This window comes from Homalodisca vitripennis, chromosome 5 (assembly GCF_021130785.1).
Source record: "Homalodisca vitripennis isolate AUS2020 chromosome 5, UT_GWSS_2.1, whole genome shotgun sequence".
Classification (NCBI taxonomy): Eukaryota; Metazoa; Arthropoda; class Insecta; order Hemiptera; family Cicadellidae; genus Homalodisca; species Homalodisca vitripennis.
Genome location: NC_060211.1, coordinates 116,850,282 through 116,876,627, shown reverse-complemented (window position 1 = coordinate 116,876,627; position 26,346 = coordinate 116,850,282). Strand labels below are relative to the sequence as shown.

General features: G+C 34.1%; 1 protein-coding gene across 5 annotated transcripts in view; it reads left to right on the top strand.

Annotated features, from left to right (window-relative positions):
- Positions 1-26,346, top strand: part of LOC124362790 (protein split ends) — a 139,463-nt gene that overhangs the window by 93,867 nt on the left and 19,250 nt on the right. For 3 of the 5 annotated variants that reach the window (XM_046817582.1, XM_046817578.1, XM_046817583.1), the window contains 11 exons: positions 1,633-1,797; positions 4,461-4,610; positions 5,621-5,763; positions 6,267-6,489; positions 8,452-8,590; positions 10,971-11,151; positions 11,256-11,362; positions 12,798-12,949; positions 13,263-13,529; positions 14,676-23,044; positions 23,586-23,869. In XM_046817582.1, the coding sequence (XP_046673538.1) occupies positions 1,633-1,797; positions 4,461-4,610; positions 5,621-5,763; positions 6,267-6,489; positions 8,452-8,590; positions 10,971-11,151; positions 11,256-11,362; positions 12,798-12,949; positions 13,263-13,529; positions 14,676-23,044; positions 23,586-23,869 (10,180 nt within the window). The remainder of the gene's footprint in view (positions 1-1,632; positions 1,798-4,460; positions 4,611-5,620; positions 5,764-6,266; positions 6,490-8,451; positions 8,591-10,970; positions 11,152-11,255; positions 11,363-12,797; positions 12,950-13,262; positions 13,530-14,675; positions 23,045-23,585; positions 23,870-26,346) is intronic. The other 2 variants (XM_046817581.1, XM_046817580.1) reach the window with 2 other exon arrangements.

The following is a 26,346-nucleotide window of genomic DNA, read 5'->3' as shown; positions in this document are numbered from 1 at the left end:
CAATTCTCTAAGCACATATTGAATACGTAAAATTTTTACTTTTTGACTGGAAGGTTATCTCAATTTTTTATTTCTAGAAAAATGTCATTGAATACTAGTCATTGTTTGTAGACATCTTAATATTGTATGGAATGAATGTGTTCAGATTATACAGCTAGTAATACTATCTGTGGCTGTGGCTGTGGCTGTGGGTGTGGGTGGAGGCAACAAGTGCTGAGCTTGCACAGTCTGGCAACATTGGACTGGTGTTATTGATTTCCCTGCTTACTGCTCCCCCAGCCCAGAGGGTCTCACAACCTGTCTTACCCCCACACAGCCTTCCAACTTTGGTTACATGTCAAAACTGGAAAAGAATGTTTTCACTACCATCAGTTTGTTCAGTAATGATACAGGAACAGTCTGTCCTATCCTTGGTTTCGAAAATCAAGAATTAAGTCACAAAACATTTTAAAAATTTAAAGAAATTTATATTAGTTAATGGTGGTTACTAAAATAAATGTTCGGTTGCCATTTACCAAATAATTCTCAAAAGTTTGTACATTTAGATTACTCTAAAATGAAATTAGAATAGGTCGTTATAAAAAGTACATAATTTTTAATTCCATAATTTTATATTGGACAAGACCTTTAAAATGATATGCTGCTCAAACTGTGGTTACGTTCATATTGTTCTCTACCTCCTGATTGTTTACTGTTAATGGAACAACAGAACAGACTGCTGAAAACTGTAAAAAGATAGAATATTATAGAAGAGACAAACCTTAAGTAGTGATATTATATTGTAGGCTGCAAGCTATTAATAGCACACGGTCACATGTTGTAACAAATAAGTAATAAAAGCTGATTGAGTTTCAACATTTGAAAATATGAAATCCTACTCTGAATCAAATCGTGTAATTGAAAACATTATAGATTATAAGTGATTTAGTTCCAGGTTACACCTTTTTAAATTGGTAACACCTTTTTGAGAAGAATAACCTGTTGATATTTTGAAGTAGATGAAATAAAATTTACCATTTACTATATTCTGAAACTCTGAAGGTGTGTGTGTGTGTGTGTGTGTGTGTGTGTGTGTGTGTGTGTGTGTGTGTGTGTGTGTGTGTGTGTGTGTGTGTGTGTGTGTGTATGTGTGTGTGTGTGTGTGTGTGTGTGTGTGTGTGTGTGTGTGTGTGTGTGTGTGTGTGTTTGTATGCTCATATGCACACCCTAACGATTAAATACATACATACACCATTACACCACTCGGTTTACTTACTGTATTGGTAGTCAGTCATACATGTAATAACTACATGGTAAATATAGATAAAATGTAGGATTACAAGAAAGTGAACACGTGGCAGAATAAACCAACTGATCTCCAACACGAGCAAAGCAATATTTGCAGTGAGATTTTGTGCTGGCATCTTGTGATAGCACAGATGCAGCTAACTCAAATGGTGCCAGGTTTCACTGCATCTCTTAGCATTCTTAAAGCAAACCCTTAGATCTTAGTTAAGGAATTTATGTAAATCAATCATGTTTATGTAGATCACTACTAATTTGTTGTCACCTCTCTCCTGGCCTTAGAACATTTATCTTTTTATTAGTTCCATTATTGTTAGATTCTTTTTCAAGTTTGCTGATGTATTTCAGTGTTGTGAGTCGACAGCCGCCGCACCATCGAAGCGTAGGGTCGAGTTGGAGCTATGACACAGCCTCCCGATACCCACAACCCTCCACTACACCTGACGTTTATGCAGATGACAGGAGAGATCTGACGCCTGTTGTAGTTGTCCATAAGAAACACACCAAATCAAGGTACGATTCTATTGCATAATTTTATAGACTTTATTCAAGTTTATTTTATTAGTCAACCTGTAATCTGTACTAGAATCTGTCCTTTAAACCATTGGTCCCTAGGTTAGGTGTTTTAAACCATTGGTCCCTAGGTTAGGTGTTAGAGAGGGCTTCTTGCCATAATTTTGCCTTGTAAAATAAGACATTCTTTAACTTTAATTTGTTAAAAAAAACCTTTTTTGTGGTGTAATATGTAACAGCTATATGTGATAACCAAACCCTTGCCATTTGGCCAAGGCTATCAGTGGCTCATAAAAGATGCGTTATTGCTTAGAAGACTATAGTAATAATATACTGATTATTGGCTTTCCTTGTCAAAAATAGAATGTATATCTTATGATTGATGGATTAAGCTCTTTATTTTGACAGATAAAGTTACGACCATTTAGGTCCTTTATTATTCTTAAGCTGTGTTTATAAATATTAATACAAAATTTTGTGTAATAAAAAAAATTTGTAGTAAATAACTCAAACAAGTAAATAAAGTTAAATTAACGTATTGAAAATTAAACTTGAAACATGGTCCGTCTCCAACCTGACTGTGAAAAACAGAAACCGTGGTTTAGCTGTGAATTTGTGTGTGAAGCTGGGGTTCCACAGGGGTCAGTTTTGGGCCCACTCTTGTTTATTATGTATATAAATGATCTGCCAAACAATATTCCATGTAAGACTATTCTATATGCAGATGACACTTCTTTTTTAGTTACTGGCAAAGTTTTCCAAGAAGTGGAAGCACAAAGTGGCCAAGTGATGGAAATTGCAAACTCGTGGTTTGATGTCAACCATCTTAAAGTCAATGGGGATAAAACTGAAACAATTTGTTTCACATTAAAAAAGTTGCACATAGCAGGGAGCTGTATTAAGCCAGTGAAATTACTTGGAGTAACATTAGATCAAAAACTATCATGGGAAGCTCAAACTAACTCAGTAATTTCTAAACTATCTAAGGCTTGTTTTCTGTTACGTAAATTACAAAACTGTGTTGGTAGAAATATGTTGCTCTCTTCTTATTTCAGTGATTTTCACTCACACTTACTTTATGCCTCAATGCTCTGGGGTAACAGTAGGGGTGCCAGTCAAGTTTTTGCGTGGCAAAGAAAGGCAGTAAGAATTTTAGCCAATTTGGGTTATCAAGATGATTGTAAGCAATGCTTTATTGACTACAATATAATGACTGTTCCTGGCATTTTCATATTTCAAAATGTAATATATGTAAAGGAGAATTTTGAAAACTTTATCTGCTTTGATGAAATTCATGATTATGACACTAGGGGAGCTCGGGATATTGTTGCACCTTCCTCTAGACTTCGGAAAACATTAGTTAGCCATAAATATTTACAAATTAAATGTTTTAACAAATTACCTCAAACGTTTAGAAGTTTAGAACTTCAACCATTTGCAGCTAAAACTGTCGAACTGGCTTATAAGTAAGGCATTTTATTCCCTTGAAGAATGTTTTGCTACGAATTGTTACCTTCCTTAGGCATGGAATGGAGTTGTTGATTAGTTGTAATTTAATTCATTGTTTCAACTATTTATTTTTTTATGTATTTACTAATACTACAGTTACATTTTTTTAAATTGACAAATACACTGTACGAATTAGTTCAATATATTATATCAGTTAATGACATTCAAATAAACTAAGTAGCCTTATAACATTTTTTATTTATTATATTAGTTATATTGACGTTGTCTATAGCAATTGTAATATTGACAAATGACAATAAAGATATTCTGATTCTGATTCTGAATTTTGTTATGAAAAGACCTGAATAAGCTATGAATTTATTTGTAAATCCTGAAAGTCTCTACAAGTTGTGAATAAATGCACATGTGAAAAAACTGCTCTAAATAAAGCAAAGACCGATTACTGCGATTAAGCTTGCTCAATTCTCACTCGTGTCAACCACCCCTTAAGACGAATTAACACATTGATTGCGCAGACGCCTCAAAGCGCTAAATATGAGAGTAGTTGTTCTACTCAGTATAGAGCCACAGTATAGGTGGTACACTATGGCAGACGCCTTAAAGTACAGAATATGAGGAAGTTGGTCTCATTCAGTATAGAGACACAGTGAAGGTGTTTATACTAAGTTTTGGTATGATATAAGTGACAAAGGTTATTTCCTTTTACGCTCATTATTTAGCAAACCACAAAAAAGCCTAAATTTGTTAATTAAGTTTGAATGGGAACCCTGTAAAATACATAAATATATAGAAATAATATAAATGTGATTATTAAAACTAAAAGTAACAATTTCATTGTATGTATAAAATGATAAAGTATAACACTTGCTCCTTCAAAAACAAGTGAATTAGTGAAAAGCCTTAAAGACGTCAAACAAGTCTAGAACAGTGCATTGTTACTGATCCATGGCAAGCTGGATGTCATCTGTTATTCACAGTAACACAGTTTCAGTTCTATGATACTGTCTAAATCCAGACTGATGAGTGTAGAGAATATCCTGTGATTCAAGAAACCGAGATAGTTGGCAGTGCACTATTCGTTCAAGACATAAGGTGCAACTAAAGCTTAGCTCTTGTATCACCCAACTTTTATTTTCCTAAGTATACAAAAGAATAGGGGAATATAGATTAAAATGTGGTTGTTTGTTGTACAGGTCAGGGTCCAACGGTAGTGAGAGTGGGTCTAACTCGGGATCCAGTGTGTCCAGGTCCCGCTCCAGTTCCAGCTCCAGTCAGTCGGGCAGCTCCAGCTGTAGCTCGGCATCCTCCTCTCCTGCTTCCGACAAGTCCTGTTCTACACACAGGTACATTTTTCTTTGTTTTAACTAACATCTAAGTTTTCTGGTTTACAATGTGTTGAGACATTGTTCATACAAACAAATTCTTGAAATATTAAGTGCGGAAATGGGTGAGAGCTTTCCAAGATGGACAGGAAAATATCCATGATGAACTGTGATCTTACCAGTGATCAGTGATCACAGAAGATTTGGTCAATGTCGTTAATAAAATGATTCGTCAAGATCGGCGATTTACCATTTCATGGATAGTTGAGTTTATGAAACGAGGAAGCAGCCATTTATAAAAGCAGCCACTTATTGCGATACTCTGACCAAACTTCGATGTGCAATACAGAATAAGTGATGTGGCCTATTGACATCTGGAGTTCCCTTGTTGCATGACAATGCTAGACCCCACTCTGCCATCCAACTCTAAAATATCATCAGATCTTAAGGTTGGGAACAGATTGACCTCTCACCGTGCAGTCAAACTTGGCGCTTAGCGACACTTATTTTGGTGGTATGTGCTTAACACTGATGACGAGGTGAAACTGTTAAAGATTGGTTATCCTCACAGGTGGTAGGTAGACTTCTATGACATTAGCGTTCAAAATCTCGTAGAACGTTATGACTAATGATTAAACAAAAATGGAAACTATGTTAAAAATAAATAAAGATGTAGAAATTCAAAAAAAAAACACTTCTTTTATTTTAAACTGTTATTATTTATATTTTATAAGAAATCGCACCTTACTCTTTGGATGACCCTCATAATATGGTAAGATTAAATATCTATTCTATATTTAATAATATTATATTCTAATTAATATTATATATTCTATTATATTAATATTACATATTCTATATATAATATATGTAATTACACAAAATAATATTTATTAGCAGCATAACAAGTAACGGCTTTTGTGAAGTGAGTTGTTTGAAATATCACTGCTTTTAATACAATAGATTCTAGAATACTAGTAGAGCTTTTTGAAAACATGATGAGTATGAAATGAAATATTTGTATGTTGCAGTCATCATGGGAGTCTGCGCAGTGGTGTGACATTGCAATCAGCTGTCTCCACACCTCACACTAACAACTCTAGTCCTGCAGTCCACAGTGACGACCGGCGGCCCCTTGCCATCTGTGTGCGCAATCTGCCAGCAAGATCTAGTGGTCAGTACAAAGTGCCAGTTTGTATTAGTAATTTTTTATATGGTATGTACTTGTAGGTCTGTAAAAGCATTCGATAAGTTCTAAGCTCTCAACTTACGTGAGTTTCACATTTTCCTTTCTCAATGGTTTTTTTTAATCATTTGGGAATCAAAGAGTGCACCAAACTTATTGTTCTGTACTAATTTTCTAAACAATACACAATATCAAATTCATAAATTGAGAAGATTAAAGTTATTGATTTCTATGTGTTTTAAAACATATAAAAATTACAGTACAAGTACATTTTTAGTGCTTGAGGTATTGCATAGCATGAAATACTCTTACATTGAAAAAATACACCAAAAAATACAGATGTATTTATATCTGAAATACTAAATATATCTTACAACAATCGGAAATATAAATTTTTCTGATTTGGACTTTATTTAAAGTTGTCCAGTAAATTGCATCATGTAAGTTTGAAATTGAATTTTGTTAACAATGAGTTATTGGTATTGTTCCAGACACAAGTCTGAAGGATGGCCTTTTTCATGAGTATAAGAAGCATGGGAAGGTGACATGGGTCAAGGTGGTGGGCCAGGGCTCGGACCGGTATGCGCTGGTTTGTTTCAAGAAACCGGATGATGTGGAAAAAGCTCTTCAGGTCTCCCATGACAAACTGTTCTTCGGTTGTAAGATCGAAGTTGCGCCATACCAAGGATATGACGTTGATGACAACGAGTTTAGGTTAGTTGCGCTCTTTAATAATAACATATAGTGTATTTTTAACTCGCAGAAATGGAAAAAAATTCTTAAATTGATTAAACAGTGTGATTGCTTTTGGATTGAGATTTTGTAAAATGTTGAAAGTTCTTGTTTATGTAATGGTTAGTAAAGTATTTCAAGCTTTATCAATGAGTTAAAATTAACCTCAACTGTTATGTGAAAGATTTATATGCGTTACCATTAAAACTCAATTTTCATCAGTATCAAACAATCATGTATTTCTTTAAAAAAATATTAACTTAATGTTTTTATATTATTATTATTATTATTATTGATCTAATTATAAAGGTATGCGAACACTAGAGCATAAGTTGAATTTTACTTGAGGTATTAAATGTTGAGTTGTAGAGTCAAACCAGTAGACAACCTTTTGATCATTGCATAAACTCAACATTAAAACTAAATTAATCATAGAAATTACACATTCTCATAAAAAAATAATTTAAAGACAGATTTTTAAAATTTAGTAATTGTAGTAAAATTGTATCGCAATGTTTTTCAAACTTTACAATCATTGTAGTGGCCAGTATAGCCGGCTCTTAAAATTCATACTCCCTTCTCTAAATTATCAGCTGATAATAAAATGTATACTGTTATGTGAATGAGATGATACATCAGTTTAATAATAAAATAAAAATATTTACTATGATATGTTTGGTTGTAATAAACAAAACAAATAAATATAAATTTATAAATCAAACAACATTTCTCTCCTAAGCTTAATATTAATTGCTAAAAAATAAAAAATGATTCATTATTGCAAGTCTTCTTTCTCCCTAATTTCACCTTCTTTTTTTTCTCCAACCCCCAAAAAAAGGGAGGGTTGTGCTTGGAAAGTATAGTTAAGTATATTATGAAGGAAACAGGATTTTTTCTGATATTTGCCATCGTTCAGTGAAACAAGAAATCAGTAACACTACGTTTCGAGATCTGCAATCTGATCTCTTCTTCAGGTAAAGAACTAACCTAATACATAATTACAAACTAGGTTAAAATAAACAAATCTTATTTATTAATTTAATAATTTTACCTGAAGAAGAGATCAGATTGCAGATCTCGAAACGTAGTGTTACTGATTAAGATTTGTTTATTTTAACCTAGTTTGTAATTATGTATTAGGTTAGTTCTTTACCTGAAGAAGAGATCAGATTGCAGATCTCGAAACGTAGTGTTACTGATTTAAGATTTGTTTATTTTAACCTAGTTTGTAATTATGTATTAGGTTAGTTCTTTACACCTGAAGAAGAGATCAGATTGCAGATCTCGAAACGTAGTGTTACTGATTTCTTGTTTCACTGAACGATGGTAAATGTCCGGAAAAATCCTGTTTCCTTCACAATTCTTCCATCTTAAAAAATAACCTTCAAACTAAGTATATTAATTTCAATAGTTTTGTATGAGTCTTTGGGTATATTGAGTCAACTGACATCTGTTGATTGGCATTAAGGGATCGAAAATCAAAAGATATCCGTTGAGTTAAATGGCACTCCGAGGGTTAATTAAACTTATTCTAATTATATTTATTATTTGATTATTATTTCCAATTTATTACTTGCACAACAAAAATTTTCTAGACAATAGATAGGTTTTACATATATGATAAAGTATACTTACTGATTTTGCTAACAGTGTAGTAGAATTATTGATAATATATTTTAGTTCAAAGAAGTTTCAGTACTAGGATTATGTGTTATGTTGTTTGTATTATTTGAATTTTTGTCAGTTCCTTTCATTTGTAATTATCTGTGCATATTTTTTAGTGTGTCTGGGATTTTTTATCGTTTCTATTATTACCATTACATTTATTACTTGTTGTGTTGTTTATTTGTTGCATTGTTTATTTTGACATTAGTTATGTATTGTTTTATTATCATTATGTTTGAGTGCTGAAACTTAAGGGCAGTTCTAGCTAAAGTTACTAAGGTTTGTGGCTAGGCCCTACGAGGCGGAGCAGGACGAGTTCCATCCAAAGGCAACGCGGACGCTGTTCATCGGGAACTTAGAGAAGGACATCACTGCACCGGAGCTGCGTAAACATTTCGATCAGTTTGGAGAGATAATTGTAAGTAACTCTTATTATTTCAGTCATCTCTAGAACTTACTCACAATAGTTTATGGTTCTAAAACGTGTAGCTTTTTGTTTATTTTTCATTTTTTAGGAATTTATTTTTAACACTGGAACAGGGATCTCAAGGTCCCAGCATCCACTGTGTTCACCATTGTCGACCTGAGGAGTTCTACCATAGACTGTGAGGTGAGGCTAAAGTGGCCAGTCTCCCTTGTCGTACTGTACTTGACAGTGGTTTAATTTCTTTCAGGACTCAGACATCTTATGTAAAGGTTAAATATACACTGTATACTGTAGATTTAAATATATCAATGTACTTTCACATTTGTTGTACTATCACCAATATATATATTACCAATTCAGAATATAAATTATTTATAACAGGGAAAAGTCTTTTATAAACAAAAATGAGACTCACTCATAGTCAAATCATAAACCTGGAAATATTATATAACAAATCACATATCTAGAACTATTATATATTTTGGATTTAACTTAGTAGTGGCTAATCTTTTGTTGTTAACATCATGAACTCATAGTAAGTCGATGATATTGATGATCATACATAAAGTAGCTATAACAACTGCCCAATGACAAGAGCTAAGATTGTGATGATTACAACATTGTAAGAGTGAAAAAATGGAGGCTGACCACTTGTATATTGTCTTGCAAAGAGTCCATGAAATCGATTGATCTGTGCTTAACCTTTCAATAAGACTAAAGTACTGCAAAAATTGCAGTTTGCGAGTGTTTCTCAGTTATAACATAGTTTAGAAGAGTAAATTTTATTCATATTCAAAGTATTTAAAGGTAATAAAATAAGTAATAAAAAAAATTAAAACAGATTAATTACTTCTAATCTTTTTACTTTCTTACAAAGTGTAACTGTTTTAAACCATTTACATTGCAGGGGAAGTTTTTCTACAACATAGATGCGAAGTAAGAAAACCCTTTTTACTCAATTTCCAACTTTATTTTATGGAAGTGCAGCCGATTGTTTAATCATGTGTGAATCCTTGCATCATCAAACATAAACTTCAAACAAAGAAAATAATCATGTGTTTTGAAAGGTGATTTCACACCTTAATAGTATCTGAAAGATACTATTGATATCCCAGGGCAACACACAGTTAACCAGGCTCCCTCTAATTATGACTACTAATTATACATACATACATAAAAGTGCTTGCTAACCAGAATTTGAATTTGTATTTGATACAATCTTTATTGAATTTAAATTCGTTATTGTCACTTTTTTCAGAGTTTCCTTAGTGCTCTCTGACAGATATACTGTTTAGAGAAGGTGGTCAAAACATGAGAGGATATTGGTCAATCACAACCACAAAATGTTTTAAAATACTATTATTTACTTCTTTACAGTCAGTGCTTCGTTATCAAGAATGATATCAACATTGTACTGCAACAAGCAGAGCACTGCACACTTGAGTTGCACTCTCAAGGGTGATGTTCACATTGCATTCAGCCAGTGGTTTAACTTGATAATGTGCAGCTCTTACCACTCACTTGCACTCTCATAGTCTTCATTAAATGTCGCTATATCCAGAGATAAAACCCAACTGCTTTCATTATACCCAGAATGCTGGACGAGAGAAAATGAAAATTCTGTCAAATTAGTCATTTCAACAAAATAGGACTGTCAACCATTTGATTGCCTCATCCTGAAATCCAACCTCTAGCTGGATGAGTATAATAAACCTCTAGCTTAATAAGTTAAAAACTTGAGTCCTAATGATCTCTAACCTCAAATAACTTCTAAAGCACTGCTGCAGGTGCCATGGTTTCATCTGAAACATAATTGCAATCTAATACGAAAAATTTACATTTGTACGCATTTCAAATTTATGTCTTACAGGTATTTCTGTACAATTTTTGATATAGCTGGTCAGATTGAAGTTGGCCGTAGATGACTTATACTGGAATGGTACCGTATTCTGGTAATGTGTGGTCTATGCACTTCTATAATGTTGGAAATTGATTTATTAACAAATTATGTTATAATTTAATATAATCAGTATAGTAAATACAATAACATAAAAACTGGAAGTTTTTTTCTGCTAGTACGTTTATTTATCTTGTTTAAAAACATTTAATCCCTTATTAGTTTATACACATGATCCCATACTGACAAAAAATATATATGTGATATAAAAGAAAACACACATGCTTTAGCTACATGCATTTTTAATGTTTATGGACAATAAAATAATAGATTAGCATCTTAAATAATTAAATTAATAAAATATAACCATAAAATCACAGCTGTTTTTAGGACCACGGTATTTTTTTCTTTGTATAAATTTCACCATGGTTTTATAAATATAAATTGACGATTATTTATTATTTTTGTTAACAGGAGATAGACATAAAGAAGCAAGGCTCTAATTCATCGTATGCGTTCTGCCAATACTGCGATATTGGCAGTGTAGTGCGAGCCATGCGTACACTGGATGGGGAGCATTTGGGCAACAACAGGATTAAACTGGGGTTTGGCAAGTCCCTGCACACCAACTGTGTCTGGGTCGATGGTGTGGCAGGTCAGTTGCATCATATTGAATATATTTTTTGAAACTAAAAACATTCTAATACTACTTAACAATTTTTGGTATGTCAACTAACAGAGTATTATAATCTATTACAGAGTCTGTTACGGAGAAATACTTGAGCCTGCAGTTCAGTCAGTTTGGTCCTGTATCACATGTGGCGATTGACCGTTCCCGAGGGCATGCTTTGGTCTTCTATGATCAGGTATACTGCACCTACAATTTTAAGTATGAGACTCATTCAGAAAGTAAATTGTTTACTGTTTGATTGTTAAAATGGTAGGGATAGAAGATACTCTTGGTAGCATTGTGTAAGTAACTGTGTTTAGTATGAGTCTGGCAGTGATGCTATGAAGGTTCTCCAAATTAGAGTTTAAAATAGCCCCTAAGTTCTCACACTGATTTTGTAGTCTGATTTGCTTCCAACTTCTTTGCTTAAAATAATGGAACCCATAAAACTTCATGAATTGTGGAGAACACATTATTAGTAATAGTCTGGTAGCATTTATTTTGGAAGAAACGCACTAACATTTATAATAAAAGTGAAGTGGACAGTCATGTGGTTCAATAAAAAAAAAGAAAAAAAAGTTTAGGAAAAATTTAATGTGTAATGGTAATTTCTTGACATGGTTTTATGTTGTATGGATACATCAACCTACAAATGCATTATGTTGTTTGATGTCCATCAGTTTGTCATGTAGTTCTTTCTTGAGGCCAATTCGTGAATTATATGTAGGCTTAAACCACAATAAGAGATTGTTGTAGACAAAACAAGGAACACATTTCCCATCGTGTTTTCATCAAATCGGTTAATTTTACTGTATGTTGACCATATTCAACAGTCGTCTTTCAGCTGATTACAGTTTTGGCAGACTGAGTAAACAAAGTGATGAGATTTGTTTAATGGGATGTGTTTTTTTGGGTTTATTTACATTATTAAAATTTATTATTATATAGAAAAGTGTTTGAGATTGTGGTATGTTATCCCAAAGCTGACATAGATAATAGCTTGGAACTGTGAAATCGACCACTGTTTCATACAAAAGTTTAGTTTTAACAGATAATAAATAGTTTTAACCATTCAATAGTAATTATATTATAAAAAAATATTGTACATTTTATTTTGAATTACATTAAGAGTATTTAGATAAAGAATAAAAAAATGTGACCATAATTAGGTAAGCAATTGAGTCTACATAACATATCTGGTTTTGTACTATCTGTGTAGAGGTCGCCATGTTCACTAAATAACCACATCAAAGGGTTAAAGATTTCTATGTTTAATTTCCAGTACAGAGACTGAAAAACTTTTGTGACTAGGTCTTGGGAAGTCTGTCAAGGACCAGCTTAAATTTAAATATAAATACAAAATAACTTGTATTTAAGGTTGATCTTTAAAAATGTGTGTTTGTGTGTGTATATATATACATTTTTTATTTACATAAGTATTTTACGTTTTGAATAACCTTGGTGCACAATAACTATTTAGTTTTTTATATATTAAAGCTCAGTAGAAACAGCTTTATATATATATATATATATATATATATATATATATATATATATATATATATGTATAAAATATTCCTTTATTAAATTTAACTTTTATTTTATTAAATTCTAATATTCTGTGGTTTTAGATTGCCTTTGCTCAGTCAGCCGTGAAAGAAATGAGGGGTGTTGCTGTGAGAGGACGAAAGCTTCAAGTGGATTTTGCCTCAAGAGAGTGTCAAGAGGCATTTTATGACCATCTGGAGAAACAAGCTGGACACAATACCACCTTTGAAAACAGGTTGGTGTACCCAGTAATATACATGGCATGGATACACAGTTGGCTCTTGTTTTAGCTTCTTGTACATTTAAAAATATATACAAACTGCTAATTAATTTTGTATAGTTTTATATCCAGGATGTTTTGGTGGAACCATTGATTAAATGTTACGTAGTCTGAATATAAAATTTTATAATTATTGAATTGAAAATTTCTCAAACTTTTTATTGTATTGTCTAACCTATTCATTAATATCTAGAAGCATTTTCTCTTTCTTCTACAAGTATTTATATAATTTCTCTTTCTCTCTCAACATTGATGTTTTTTGTTCCAGCGTCCAAGTGTCTCCACAGGGAGTGACCACTAGTGTGACCAGGGGTTTTGAGACTCCCTCATCGTCATCTAGTAGTAGTGGTGGAGGCTCCAGCCGATACCCTCGGTATTCCACACAACCCTCGGTGACTCGGTCATACTCTCGAGGCACGGCCGTATCGCCAGGAGCTTCCCCCTCTACACCTGCTCGCTCTACTCCACGTCACATCAGCACCACACCCCGCTTTGATTTCAACTCTGACTACATCCCTGAGAGAAGACCCTACAGGTAATACTGTGCAATAAACACTTTTTATAACGAAGCAATTAAAACTTCTTTTATTTTTACAAATTTGTATATTGTAAGGCTGAAAAATGTAAGCTGTACAATAACATAGTAGCAATATAAATAAACATGATGACTGAGTACTATACATTTTTATAAGACCAATCAACCACAATACTAACGCACTCATACTTTTAATGGTTTATTAACTACGTTACTATATTGTCCATGTGTTGTTTTATTATTGGCAAAATATACACTAAATTGTCTTAATGTATACAATAAAGCTCATTGGTTTGGTGTCCAGTAGCATCTATCACTGAGCATGTTAAAACTATTACATTATTCTGGAATTGTTCCTTAATTTATAGAAATGCTATACATATATGTATTTATATGCCCAATTTATTTTTAATTTATTTTTGTTGTCACTGTATTTATTTATAGAAGTAGTTTATACTATTGCTCGGTTTTAGCAAATCAAGATTTTTTAAATTACTTTTCAGAAGATAGCTTATTTCCACCTGACGCTCAGATGAAGCTTAATGACTTCATTTTCCTTGTTTAAATGATCAATAAGCAAACTTAAGATCTTTTTTATTCTGAATTAAATTAAAGATTTGATACAAGTTTTTTTTTAAATTAATTCTGTATAGTAAAAGGTTACATTTCATTTTTACCAGTAGCCTTAACACACTAACCGTACACTTCTACACCACTCCTGGCTCTTGTAGTTACAATTACAGTGTTTACTACAACCCACAAAAATCAAAGAACTGATTCCTTTTGATAAATAAAACAAATTTAATATAGATCCATATTACATACCTGTTATTTTCCACCATTTTTAAGCCATAAGATTACTTTATTTAAACTGATGATTTTTGATGGTATTTATCTGATACTTAAGTGTTCATAGATGTGTATTAAAGACTCATTCATTTACACCTCAGGTTTAAAACTATTATTAGGCATTCATATTCAAATCAATTAAATTTTAAATTCAGCGTTTTGTTTAAGTTATTCAAATAATACTTCTAATGTTGAAAAACGTTAACAATCTCCTTTAAAACCTGTCTGTTTAAGACTTAGTTAGTAAAGAGAACAAGTATTATACTTCATTAACTAACTAGTTTGAATTGTTTTCAGAAGCTATGAAGAGATGTCTATGGAAGATGGGGGAGGAATCGTTACAGTAACAGTGGGCCAAGGACCTCAAGATATAAGACATCTACAGAAAGAACGGGTAGCTCTATTGGAACAACTTGAAGATTGTGCAAGCTCAGGAGAAGAAGGCAATTCGAGGCGGCGATGCAAACACAGGCGAAGTCATAGTGGTGAAGGTAGTCGACCTGGAACTCCTCTTTGTGATGAGAGGCCAGAAAATCTTCCTCCTCTAGAACCTCGGAGAACACCGAGGGAAAGACCACCAGATCCTCTGTCGTTGCCACTGCCCAGGTTCGCCACTCAGCTGCTATCTCCTCGGCCAGCACCACCGAGTCCACCAGCCTCCCCACCTCGCCCCAATTCCACATCTTCGGATGATTCGGAGCCGTCACCACCATCACCAGAGTGGGAGGAACGCCTGAGATCTCTTGATGAAAAGTATGAAAAATGGTCAGGATCACGGACAGTTATGACTAAAGTGGATACTACTACACTGCGTGTTCGACACAAATTGCTCGACCTTGACCATCATGAGCTGCAACCTTCTGATATTGTCAAATCAGTGTTGGCTAAGAGATCGGTGTTCGATGAAGATTCAAAAAGGCTTGAGAATTTTGGAGAAAAATATGAACCTCGTGAATTTGTTCCTACAAGGCCTGGCTTTTCAGTATTAAGGCCAAGGATGGACAGTCCTCTTGTACATTCTCCTGTTGCCCCAAAGTCTCCAGCTGCGGGATCATCTCCTGCTGGAGCCAAAGGGTTACAGTATCCATTTCCGAGTCATCCACCAGTGCAACCCACAACTAGTGTTGCCACAACAACAGCTCCAATGTCTATGGCTTTGTGTTCGAGTCTTTCTTCAGGAATTACTACAGTTTCTTCAAATACATCTTTGGTTGATTCTTCTAAATCTCCTCAAACTTTCTCTACCACTTCACTTTCATCTGTACCTTCTGTAAAGCAACAATTTCAAACTCCAACTACTTTTAATCCACCACCAAAGATATCTCCTCCATCAACACTTGAAAAGAAAGTGGAGAGTCCTGATTCACTTTCTAGGCTGTGTAGTGGGGAAAAGTCAAAGAGTTCTCAAAAGTCAATAGTATCAAGTAACACTGAAAAAACAGAAGTTGGAAAGAAGGATTCCTTTATATTACAAACACCAGTAAAACCACTTAAATCTTGTTTAAGAAGAGAAAGTGGAGATGAAAGAAGAGAGTTGGAAGGAAGAAGGCGATCTAGGGATGAGGATGCAAAAGTGGCATGTGTTTCAAAAAGTGATAATGAGAAGGGGAAGGAAATCGAAGTGATTGAAAGGAGAAGAAGTCTTTCAGATCCTAGAAGAAGAGATAGTGTAGATTCAAACAAAGACAGTTTGCGGTGTGAAAGTGTTAGTGATAAATTAAAAGACAGAAATCATAAAGAAGAGAGGCGGAGAAGGGACAGTGTTGATGTTAATGTGAAAAAGGACACTGAAATTATCGACACAGTTAAATCTAGGTTAAGTGATTCTAGGGTTAGTGAGCATTCTGACACATCCGATTGTTCAACATTTTCAGAAACTTTAAATAAAAACATTGACACACAACGTGATGATAATATAAGGCACACTCAAGTAACTGACACCTCAGAGAAAAATAAGGACTCTCTTCAAGTATGTCCTGAGAGAGATAGGAGAAGAGGTAGAGATAGTGTTGAAATTTGTAGTGATAATACTAGGCATAGAAAAGTACCTGAAAGCTTAGACATTAAGAGGGAATTAGAGTCTGACACTAGGCAAAAAGATAGTAGTACAGACAAAAACGATACTAGCTTTAAGAAATCCGTAGAATTTAACGAAAGGAGGAAGGATTCCGGCCATTCTGAAACCCCTAAAAACAATGAAATTTTTGATAGAAGAAAAGAAAAAGATGGTATTTGTCAAGAAAATTCAAGGCACAAAGAAAGAAAAGATCAAGTCACAAGGAAGGAAAAAGAAATAGACTTTGTGGAAAACTCTAGACATAAAAGTTCTTCGAGGAAAAGCCCAGAAACGATAGATAGTCTAAGGCACAAAGATGATAGGCTTAAATCTTCATTTCTGGACAGTTCTAAACACAGAGAGAATAATCTCAGGAGGGAGTCTGAATCTTCTGAAGAATATTTACAGAAACATGATAGCAGGAAAGAACTGGACTACCATCAATCGGTGAAATATAAAGATCAGCAATCAAAGAAGGAACAACATTTCTCCGATTCTACACACAATATAATTAAAACAGATGAAATCAATGAAAACATGCGGCACAAAGATGGTAAAAGAGACAATGAGTTTGCTGTTAATATTAGGCACAAAGAAAATAGTAAACATCATGACTTTGCGAGAAATAAGGATGAGAAGAAAAAGGAGAGTGCTGTTGACATCTTGCATTCACAGCTTAATGACGTACAAAGAGAAGATTATTCTGATTTGGCAAAACTGAAAAGTCATGAGTGTGAGAAAAATTTGGATAATATTAAACCTTCAAATTTTGAATTTTCTACCCATCGATATAAAGATTATGATAGAAGAAAAGATAGTGAGAAGCATGATCCAAGATTAAAGAATATTGAAAGAAATATTCATAATGACATCTTTGAAAATTGTAAGCACAAGAATTCTGATAAACATGATGCAGAAACAGCTAACCAAATAAGTGAATGGGTAGAAGAAATAAGGAAAGACTTAGAATCCTCTGGGTTTGCTAAAGGCAGAGATGCGGTTAGTGATGTTGATCAATGTGATGATAAGAAAACAGATGGCTTATTATCATATGATAACTACCAACATATTGATGATAAAGTAAAGCAAGATATTGATATGAAAATTAAGAATGAAATCAATAGAGAAGATGAGTTTGATACTTTACGTAAGGAGAGTGAAAAGAAAAAGTTTGTGAGCATTGAGTCTGCATATTTTGAGAGAAAAAAGAACAATGAAAGTTCAGAGATTTTTCGGAGAAAAGAAATTTTAAGAAAAAAGGAAAATTCAGAGTTGGATCATTTAAGGATAAAAGACCTAGAGAAAAAAAGAGATAATGATTTCATGGAAAATTCAAGGCACAAGAATTTTGGAGAAAGAAAGAGGGAGTCATGTGATCGAGAGCGCTACAAAGATCGAGATTCAATTGAGTACATAACCGACAACAATAAACAGAAAGAATGGTTTGAAGAAAAACATTCCGATAAGAAAAATAACTATGAGAAAATAAGAAAGAGTAACAAAGAGCATGAGTATTCTGAAAAAGATTGTTGTGAGTCGGATTCAAATGATAACAGAAAAGATGATCTAGATAGCAAATTAAATGACTCTTCGGAACACTTTGATGAGGAAAGTGCTAGGAAGAATGATTTCATAAAAAAAGATAAGAAGAAAGAACGCTTGAATTCTTGGCCTGCTGCAATAGGATGCAAAAGGCGTTTAAGTTCTCAAGACAGTTTGGATATATGTGGTGATGAGTCTAAAAAAAGCAAACCTGAAAGAAGAGACTCTAAAGACAGTGGTCGAAGCAGTAGCAGCAGTAAAAAAAGTAATAGTGATAAACATAAGTCTTTTGCAAAATTACTTGAAGAAAAGATAAAAGAAGACAAAGAAAAAGAAATGAATAAAAAGAGAAAAGATGATGAAATAAATAATGAAAGTCTGAAAATAATTGCTCGGAAGGATAAGAAGAGCAGTGGAGAAAAGCGGAAGGAAGACCGAAAAGGGAAAATTAGACACAAAGAAAATGGCATCACTGCAAGTGAAAGTGAGGCAGGAAGTGGAGATGATGACTCCAAAACTCCAAAAAGACATTCAATTTTTGATATTGTTGATGAAGAACCTGCTTACATATCAATGTATGACAAAGTGAAAGCCAGATCTACAAAGAATATGCAAAAACAGGAAGAAGAAAAAAGGCAGGAGAGACTCAAAGAGAAGTTTAATCAGTTGAAACAAAGCCGAGCAAAACGAGAAGAGAAAAAACGATCAACTTCGTATGATGAAGATTCTGATTCTGAACGAGGAGGGCGCAGGTCAAATAAGCTAATGATAACAAGTTCAGAAGAAGATGCTGGTTCAGAAAATGATATTAGAACAAAGGGCAGGAAAATTATGTCTGATACATCAGAAGATGACTCTCAGAGGCATCAAAATCCACCAAGAATAAAACCATTAAGAATAAATACAGAAGACGTAGATCCAAAACCAAGAAAAATCATGTCAGATACATCTGAAGATGATACACTGAGATTGAGTATTGCAAGAATCAAAGTGGCTCGGGTTCATCAAGAGGATTTAGAGCCAAAATTGAGAAAAATTTTGTCAGATACATCAGAAGATGATACTTTGAAACACAGTGTCCCTCGAAGCAAACCATCTCGTATTCAGTCAGATGAAAGTGAAGTTGATTTAGGATATGAAGAACAGAAGAAAGGAGAGGAATATGTAAAAAAGACCAATGATTATGCTGGTTCAGACTTATTTTCAAACATTTCTGAAGATCCTGAACATCCATCCCAGACTGATATAGAAAAAGAACAAAGTGAACAGTATCATAGAAATTCTATTGACAGTAGTACATCAGATTTACCTAGAAAGAAATCACACAAGAAAAAACAGAAAAGACAAAAGAATCCTGATGGTAATGATGACGGGAGCAGTAAACGTCATAATTCAAAGAAAGATCGTAGAAAGTCTTCACACAGCCATGATGGAGAAGAAGATCTATCAGGTCAAAAAGTTAGAAAAAAGAAAAGTGAAAGGGACAGTTCTTCTAAAAGAGATGAAAAGATGGAAGACATATTTGGTCCTCTATCTGATGATTCTGATAAAATTCATAATAAATGGCATGTTTCTCAAATATACGGATCAGATTCAGAAGAAGAAAGACAAGTGATGAGGAAGCGTGATAAAAGACGTAAAGAAAGGAAAGCTAGAGAGCTTGATGAAGCTGGTAGAGCTCTTGAAGCAAAGCTTTTGGATAATTCTGAAAGTTTTCCTTCTTCTGAAGATTTTGCTAAGGCTAAAAAGAAAAAGAGGAAGAAATCCAGAGAAGAGAAAATAAGTAAACACCATCAGCAGAGACTAGAGGAGGAAGCAGCAGCTTTAGCAAATGAAGCTGATTCAGAAAGAGAACCAGAACCAACTATAGGTCCATCTTCTCTGCCTCGTCTTATGGATAGCCCTCCTCCTTGTGTCACCCAGAACAAGAAGCCAGATATTCCAGGATTTGGATCTCAGGTTGATGAAAATATCCATGAAACTGCTGTTAAAAGTATTTCTGAAGCTCCAACTAAACCAATCGTAGAAAAAAGGGAACCAATTGAAGATTCTGTTCCGTCTGCAAATTCAGAAGACAAACCAACCCCTGTAATATCACAAGAGGAGACAGAAGATGCTGTTGCAGCTCTCCTGTTGGAGGACTCCTTTGGTGGAGGATTTGAAAGCTATGCTAAACCTGATACCCCTGTATCTGAACCTGATTTACAAATTGATACAGATACTGAAGATACTTATGATCCAATTGATTTCTCAAGACCTCCTAGAACTCCCGATATACCAACATCATTTTACAGACAACAGGATACGAGAGAAGGCTTAGAAGAAAGGATTTTGCCATTAGCATGTCCTGACAGTACTTCTAATAAACAAGAAATTAGTCATCCTCCAACTGATAATCCACAGACTCATGAAAATGATTACCATAATAATGAAGGACAAAATAAAATAACTGAAAAGTCCAAAGAAGAAAATAGTTCTGTTTCTGAACTTCCTAAAGTGAAAGATAACACGAAAACAAGTAAAATTGAACAAGACCATGTATCCAAGGAAGAGGATAATAAAACATCTGTGGTACAGGTTGAATCCGGCAAAAGACATGAACTCCCTCCATTGGTTTGTCAAGGAGAAATATCTCATGTGGTTCAACCAATTAAAGCAAGTTATTCAGATTCTAAGCTCCAGGTAACTCCAGAACAAAGTTTGCCTGCAGTAACAAATGCAAAGTTAGTTGCTGTCGAAACAACTTTAACATTGACTACTCAAGCCAAAACAAAAGCATTGCTGTCACCAATTCCTCCACCACCTCTTGTTCACACTGCAAATCAAATATGTAAAAGTGTATCAGGTGATACACATACTTCCTCTAATGTACCTTTATCATCATCACAGACAGAACCTAGTAGAAGTTTGCAAACTGTACAATCTCCAATTAATCATCCAACAGTGCTGTCAACTCAGCAGGACTCAACTAAAAGCAAAATAATTCATGCACAGTTGCCTGTTCAAGAAACAAATCAAGAGAAATCATCTCTGGCTACAAAACCAGTTAGCCAGATAATTGTAACACCTCCTACTTCTCTAGCATTGATTGTTCAAACCCAGCCTAAACTTCCTCCAACTAATCAACAACCCACTTCTGTTTTACAACTGGCAACAAAGATTCACTCTCCTATAAATCAACAGAATGCTCCTATAAGTCAACAGAGTGAACTAAAGAGTAATGCACAAATGCCTCAATATGTGTTACACCATACATTGCAGCCACCACAGATACTTGGATCTCAACCAGGTATTAGCAAATTGACAAGCCAACTATCAAGTCCATCATCAAATCATGGAGGTCCTGGACAAGGAAGTCTAAAATTATCAGTTCCAGCCGTGCCAGTTAGTTCTAAATCTCCTGGTTTGTCTGTTGCTGCCAAATCGCCTGGGATACCAGTTACCTCAACTAAGTCTCCATTACAGAACTCACCGCAAGAGCAACAGTACAAACAAATTGTATTGAATCATCCTCACAACCAACAGTTGAGTGTAAATGTTTCTCACAATCAACAATTGAATGCTAATATGATGTTATCTCCCAGCCAGCAGATGAATATTAATCACTCTCCTGTAGCACACCACTCTCCTGTTGGTCTAAATTTCTCTCCACATCATATCAAAATACCGATAACACAACATCAAATCAATAATGTTCATCAAAATACTATGCAACTAAGTCCAAATATTCATCAACAGATAAGTCCTTTACTTCCTCAACAGCAGAAGCATAATATGCAACAGCATTCTCCTGCTCTTCAACAACAACAAAACATTGGTCAGCATGTTTCTCCAAATCAACTGCAAAACAAGAGTAACTCTCCTCTACTCCAACAAGTACCCAACTGTATTGGATCTATACCAGTAAAACTGTGCTCACCAAACAAGCCTGGAACAGTGCATACTGTGAGGCATTTGTCACCCGTCTCGCAGGCAAGTTCAATAAATAAATTGAATGCCCATGTCTTGCAAACATCAGGCATGCAGCAAGTACGGGCAGTAGTTTTACAAAATCCTGTGAAGCAAACTGTTACACTTCTTCAGCCTCAAGTAGTTCAAAAACCGCTGAGTGCACAAATGATCCGTCCACTAAATGCGCCGCAACCCCAAATAGTTCACACATTAAAAAGTGACCCTCCAGTTCTAGAGAAACAAAAAATTTCTCCAGAAAACATGGTTCCAAAAAGTGGTGTATTTGTTCCCACGTCAAATAACGCCTTGAAAACTTGTGAAGAACCTCTGTCACTAACAGCTCCCAAAAAGGAAGATGCACCAGTAAATAAAGAGCCTGAAATTACTCCAGAAAACACACCTGATTCGTTGAAACAACTTCAAATCAAAAATAAAATAATCAGACCAGTTGTTGAAGAAACTAAGCCTTTGAACGCTGTAATACAGGATTTAACATACAAAGCAACTCAAGCTAAACAGGCATCTTCAGGTTTAAGTAATCAAGGTGAGGAAGTAAAATCAAGTACCTCTAAACCACTTGATCAAGTTGTTCAAGAAATACATGATAGGAGAAAAGCAGCTGAACCAAAAGATTCTGTCAACAAATTAGACGATAAGGTTGTTGAACCTATGAAACCCGAGACGCCTCCCAAATTAGAATTAGGAGTAGATAAAAAAGAAGCTGCTAAATCTGAAGAAGAAGTAGAAACTTCAAAAGAATCTGAGGAGAAAATTAAAGTGAAAGATGAACCTAAAATTGGTGTTATCCAAGATCCTAAACCTTTAGTGAGTGAAAAAGTTAACAATGACGATGAAAAGCCAATACATTTACCAAGTGAAGTCAAAAAATCTGACACTAATGTTAGTCAAGTTGAGGAGCCGAAAGTAGAAAAAATACGTATTAAAAAAGAAGAAAATGGACTTTGTGTAGATTCAATTCCTTCTTGCACTATAAAGGAAGAAAAACCACCTAATGACATCCTAAATGACAAATCAGAAGATAAGGATGATGAGTCAAAAACAAATGTTGAATTTTCTGATAAATTCACTGATGGTGAAGAAAGCAAAGACGAAGCAGGTTAGTAGTAAAAATTGTTAAAATTGTGTATGTAGGTATTATTTATGTGATTAAAATTTGGAGTACATAAAGTAACTGTAATTCAAGTTTGTGTTGTTCAAAGTTGATATATTTCATGGAGTTTTAAAAAATGTATTAACATTTTTCAAGATTTTTTGTAGTAATAACCAGTTTGCATGAAAAAAAATATTAAAGAATTTCTTCCTTAAAAATTATCCTCCCTGTACTCGTAGGTGTGGAGCAATGTTTCTACTACCTCAGACTATTCTAAAAAAATGTCCATATAATCAGTGGTTTTTATTTTTATATTCCTCTGAGGCTAAGTACTGTCAGTCTCAATTAACTCAAATTATTGAAACTTAATTAGTTGTTAGTATTACTTTCTTAATATCAGTTATGTCGTTCCAATGTTTCTCAAAACTGCATTTACAATGTTTTCAATAACCACTCTAGATCTTGTATTAATGATAGCTTAAATCAATTTAATCTATATTAACATATTTATTTTTAGAACATATTTTAATGTTATATGTTTTTGTAGCTGTTCCAAGAGAGGAGGTAATGATACCAACAGGCAGAGGCCGAGGGGGTCGCCGACGGAAAGCAAGTGGACGGGCTGGAGGTGTTGTGACTCGTAGGGCGAGGCTTAACAACAGTGCAACAGCCTCTAATGATCTAGCCTCTGCAGACGTTTACGAGTTCAGAGATGACTCTGAAGAGGAGGCTAACCGTCCTCGTCTCATACTCACTATCAAAAGTCCTCCTGACCCTGTTCCAAACCAAATGAATAACTCTGCTTCTACCCGTAAATCAAGGAGGTTACAGGTCAGTAGATATTGGTAAATTCAGATAAGATTGAACTGAAATAAATAAGTGTATTTAAATCCAAGTTTCAAATATTTAGTATTTGTAAATTACTTTGTTCAATTGGAAGGAACAGTAAATGCTGTATATTCGTATCTTTGGCCAGCAGTTGTGTCGGCTGTGATATACTGAAACATCCGTATTTCCCTAAGGTTTTGTTACATAGTTTGATGAATAAAACCGTAAAACCCTTTTTAAAATTTAACCTTCAAAGAAATGTTCACCTTCACCCAATTCTACATTTAATAATTTTTGTAGTAGTAGTTTATTTACACTGTAGTGCTTCATAATACTTAAGAATTCTTGTTTAAAGTTTGTTGTTGATGATAGATGGTTTGAAGGGGTAATAGGATTTCAAACATTTGCCATGGTATAAAATATATAACACTACGTTTCGAGGATAAACATCTACCTGCTTCATCAGTTGTCTAAACAAGTAATACATTTACATGTACTTCAAACTACAATGTGCCGCTTGGAGTCTGGGCAAGAGAAAATTAACCCAGTCGTTACGGATAAAGGCACCCTTCTCCGGCCCAATGTTTTGGTTCTAGACCTTAATACAATGGTGTGTATACAAATTTTGTTAGCTGAGTATTGTTTGATTTTTAAAATCTTTTTAGATTTCTTAGTTACTTTTTAAAAATATTGGTACCACAGTGGTCTAACCTCAAACGAAGGTTGGTCTACTAATTTTATGTATGAAGCCATTTCATGTGGTGATTTTCAGACCAGTAATGGTAGCCAATTTATACTTTTCTACTGACCTGTTTTTAAATGTTATTTATGTTATTTAATTCTCACATTTAGCAGCCTTTTTATCTTTCCTGCCTATTTATTCCCTATTATAAGAACATACTGTAACCAGTTTCTTGAGTCCTGTGTGCCACTTTTATGGTTTGGTTTTTACAAGACTTTTTCTAAGAATGTTTAGTGTTCTAAAAGTGGTTTTTATATTATTTATTTTCTACCTACTCTCATAATTTTCTCCGATAATCTTGGCACATAAGGGATTGAAATGTAGGTAAATTATTCTTCTTTTTATTTTCTGCCCCATAGTATCACTGTGTTAGTAATTGTTCTCTTTATTTTACCAAATTGAATACATGTATTTTCTAAATATCACGTAAAGGAAAGATAGGTATACACGATTTATGCCTACATATTGAGAGACACAGAGATAAAAACTAAGGAGCTTAAAATAGGTGGTAGCAATGAATTGTCACAGAATTTCTCACGTATTGCTAGCGACAAAATTTGCTAGACCATCATAGCTTCATGGCATGTCCTGCAAATACAGCAGTTGACGATAAACCTTCACATTTCCACCCAGCATAAGGGTTAAATACAGTATTAAAGTTGTTTATTTGGTTTTAAAAAAACATGAGAATCGAAAATTTTGACTGGGGAAAAACTGGGACTGTGAAAAGATGTTTTGAGTGGCTACGCTATATTATGTATTAATTGCCTACACCTGATGAAGACTTCAATCCTCGAAACGTAGTGTTGTACATTTTGTAACATATGACATTAAGGAATTTAAAACTGGGACTGTGAAAATATGTTTTGAAATGGCTACGCTACATTATGTATTAATTGCCTACACCTGATGAAGACTTCAATCCTCGAAACGTAGTGAAGTAAGATGTTTTGAATTTAAAACTGGGACTGTGAAAAGATGTTTTGAGTGGCTACGCTATATTATGTATTAATTGCCTACACCTGATGAAGACTTCAATCCTCGAAACGTAGTGTTGTACATTTTGTAACATATGACATTAAGGAAGTTTAAATTGAATTTAAAACTGGGACTGTGAAAAGATGTTTTGAGTGGCTACGCTATATTATGTATTAATTGCCTACACCTGATGAAGACTTCAATCCTCGAAACATAGTGTTGTACATTTTGTAACATATGACATTAAGGAAGTTTAAATTGAATTTAAAACTGGGACTGTGAAAAGATGTTTTGAGTGGCTACGCTATATTATGTATTAATTGCCTACACCTGATGAAGACTTCAATCCTCGAAACGTAGTGTTGTACATTTTGTAACATATGACATTAAGGAAGTTTAAATTGAATTTAAATGGTTAACTCTACACTAAGAGATATTAGTGTACTACTCTGTCTGATTTTGAGCTGTAAAGTGTCTGCTGCAGTCAACATGTTAATATGCTTTGTACGTCTACAAAAATATTAAAGTTAAGAATGTCGTTTGAAATAACATGACCTGTTTATAATGAATTCCAAAGGTACACCATACTTCTCCAAAATGGGGCATATGGGGAACTCAAAACACTTAAAATTGGGTTTGAAGAATTTATACTATTGGGTTTATATCTCAAATTAAAGATCTTGATGAGGCAAACCAGGGGAAACCAGTTTCTGACCACTCTGAAGTGGGTGTTAAAGGTAAAATTATTATACGCTATGTT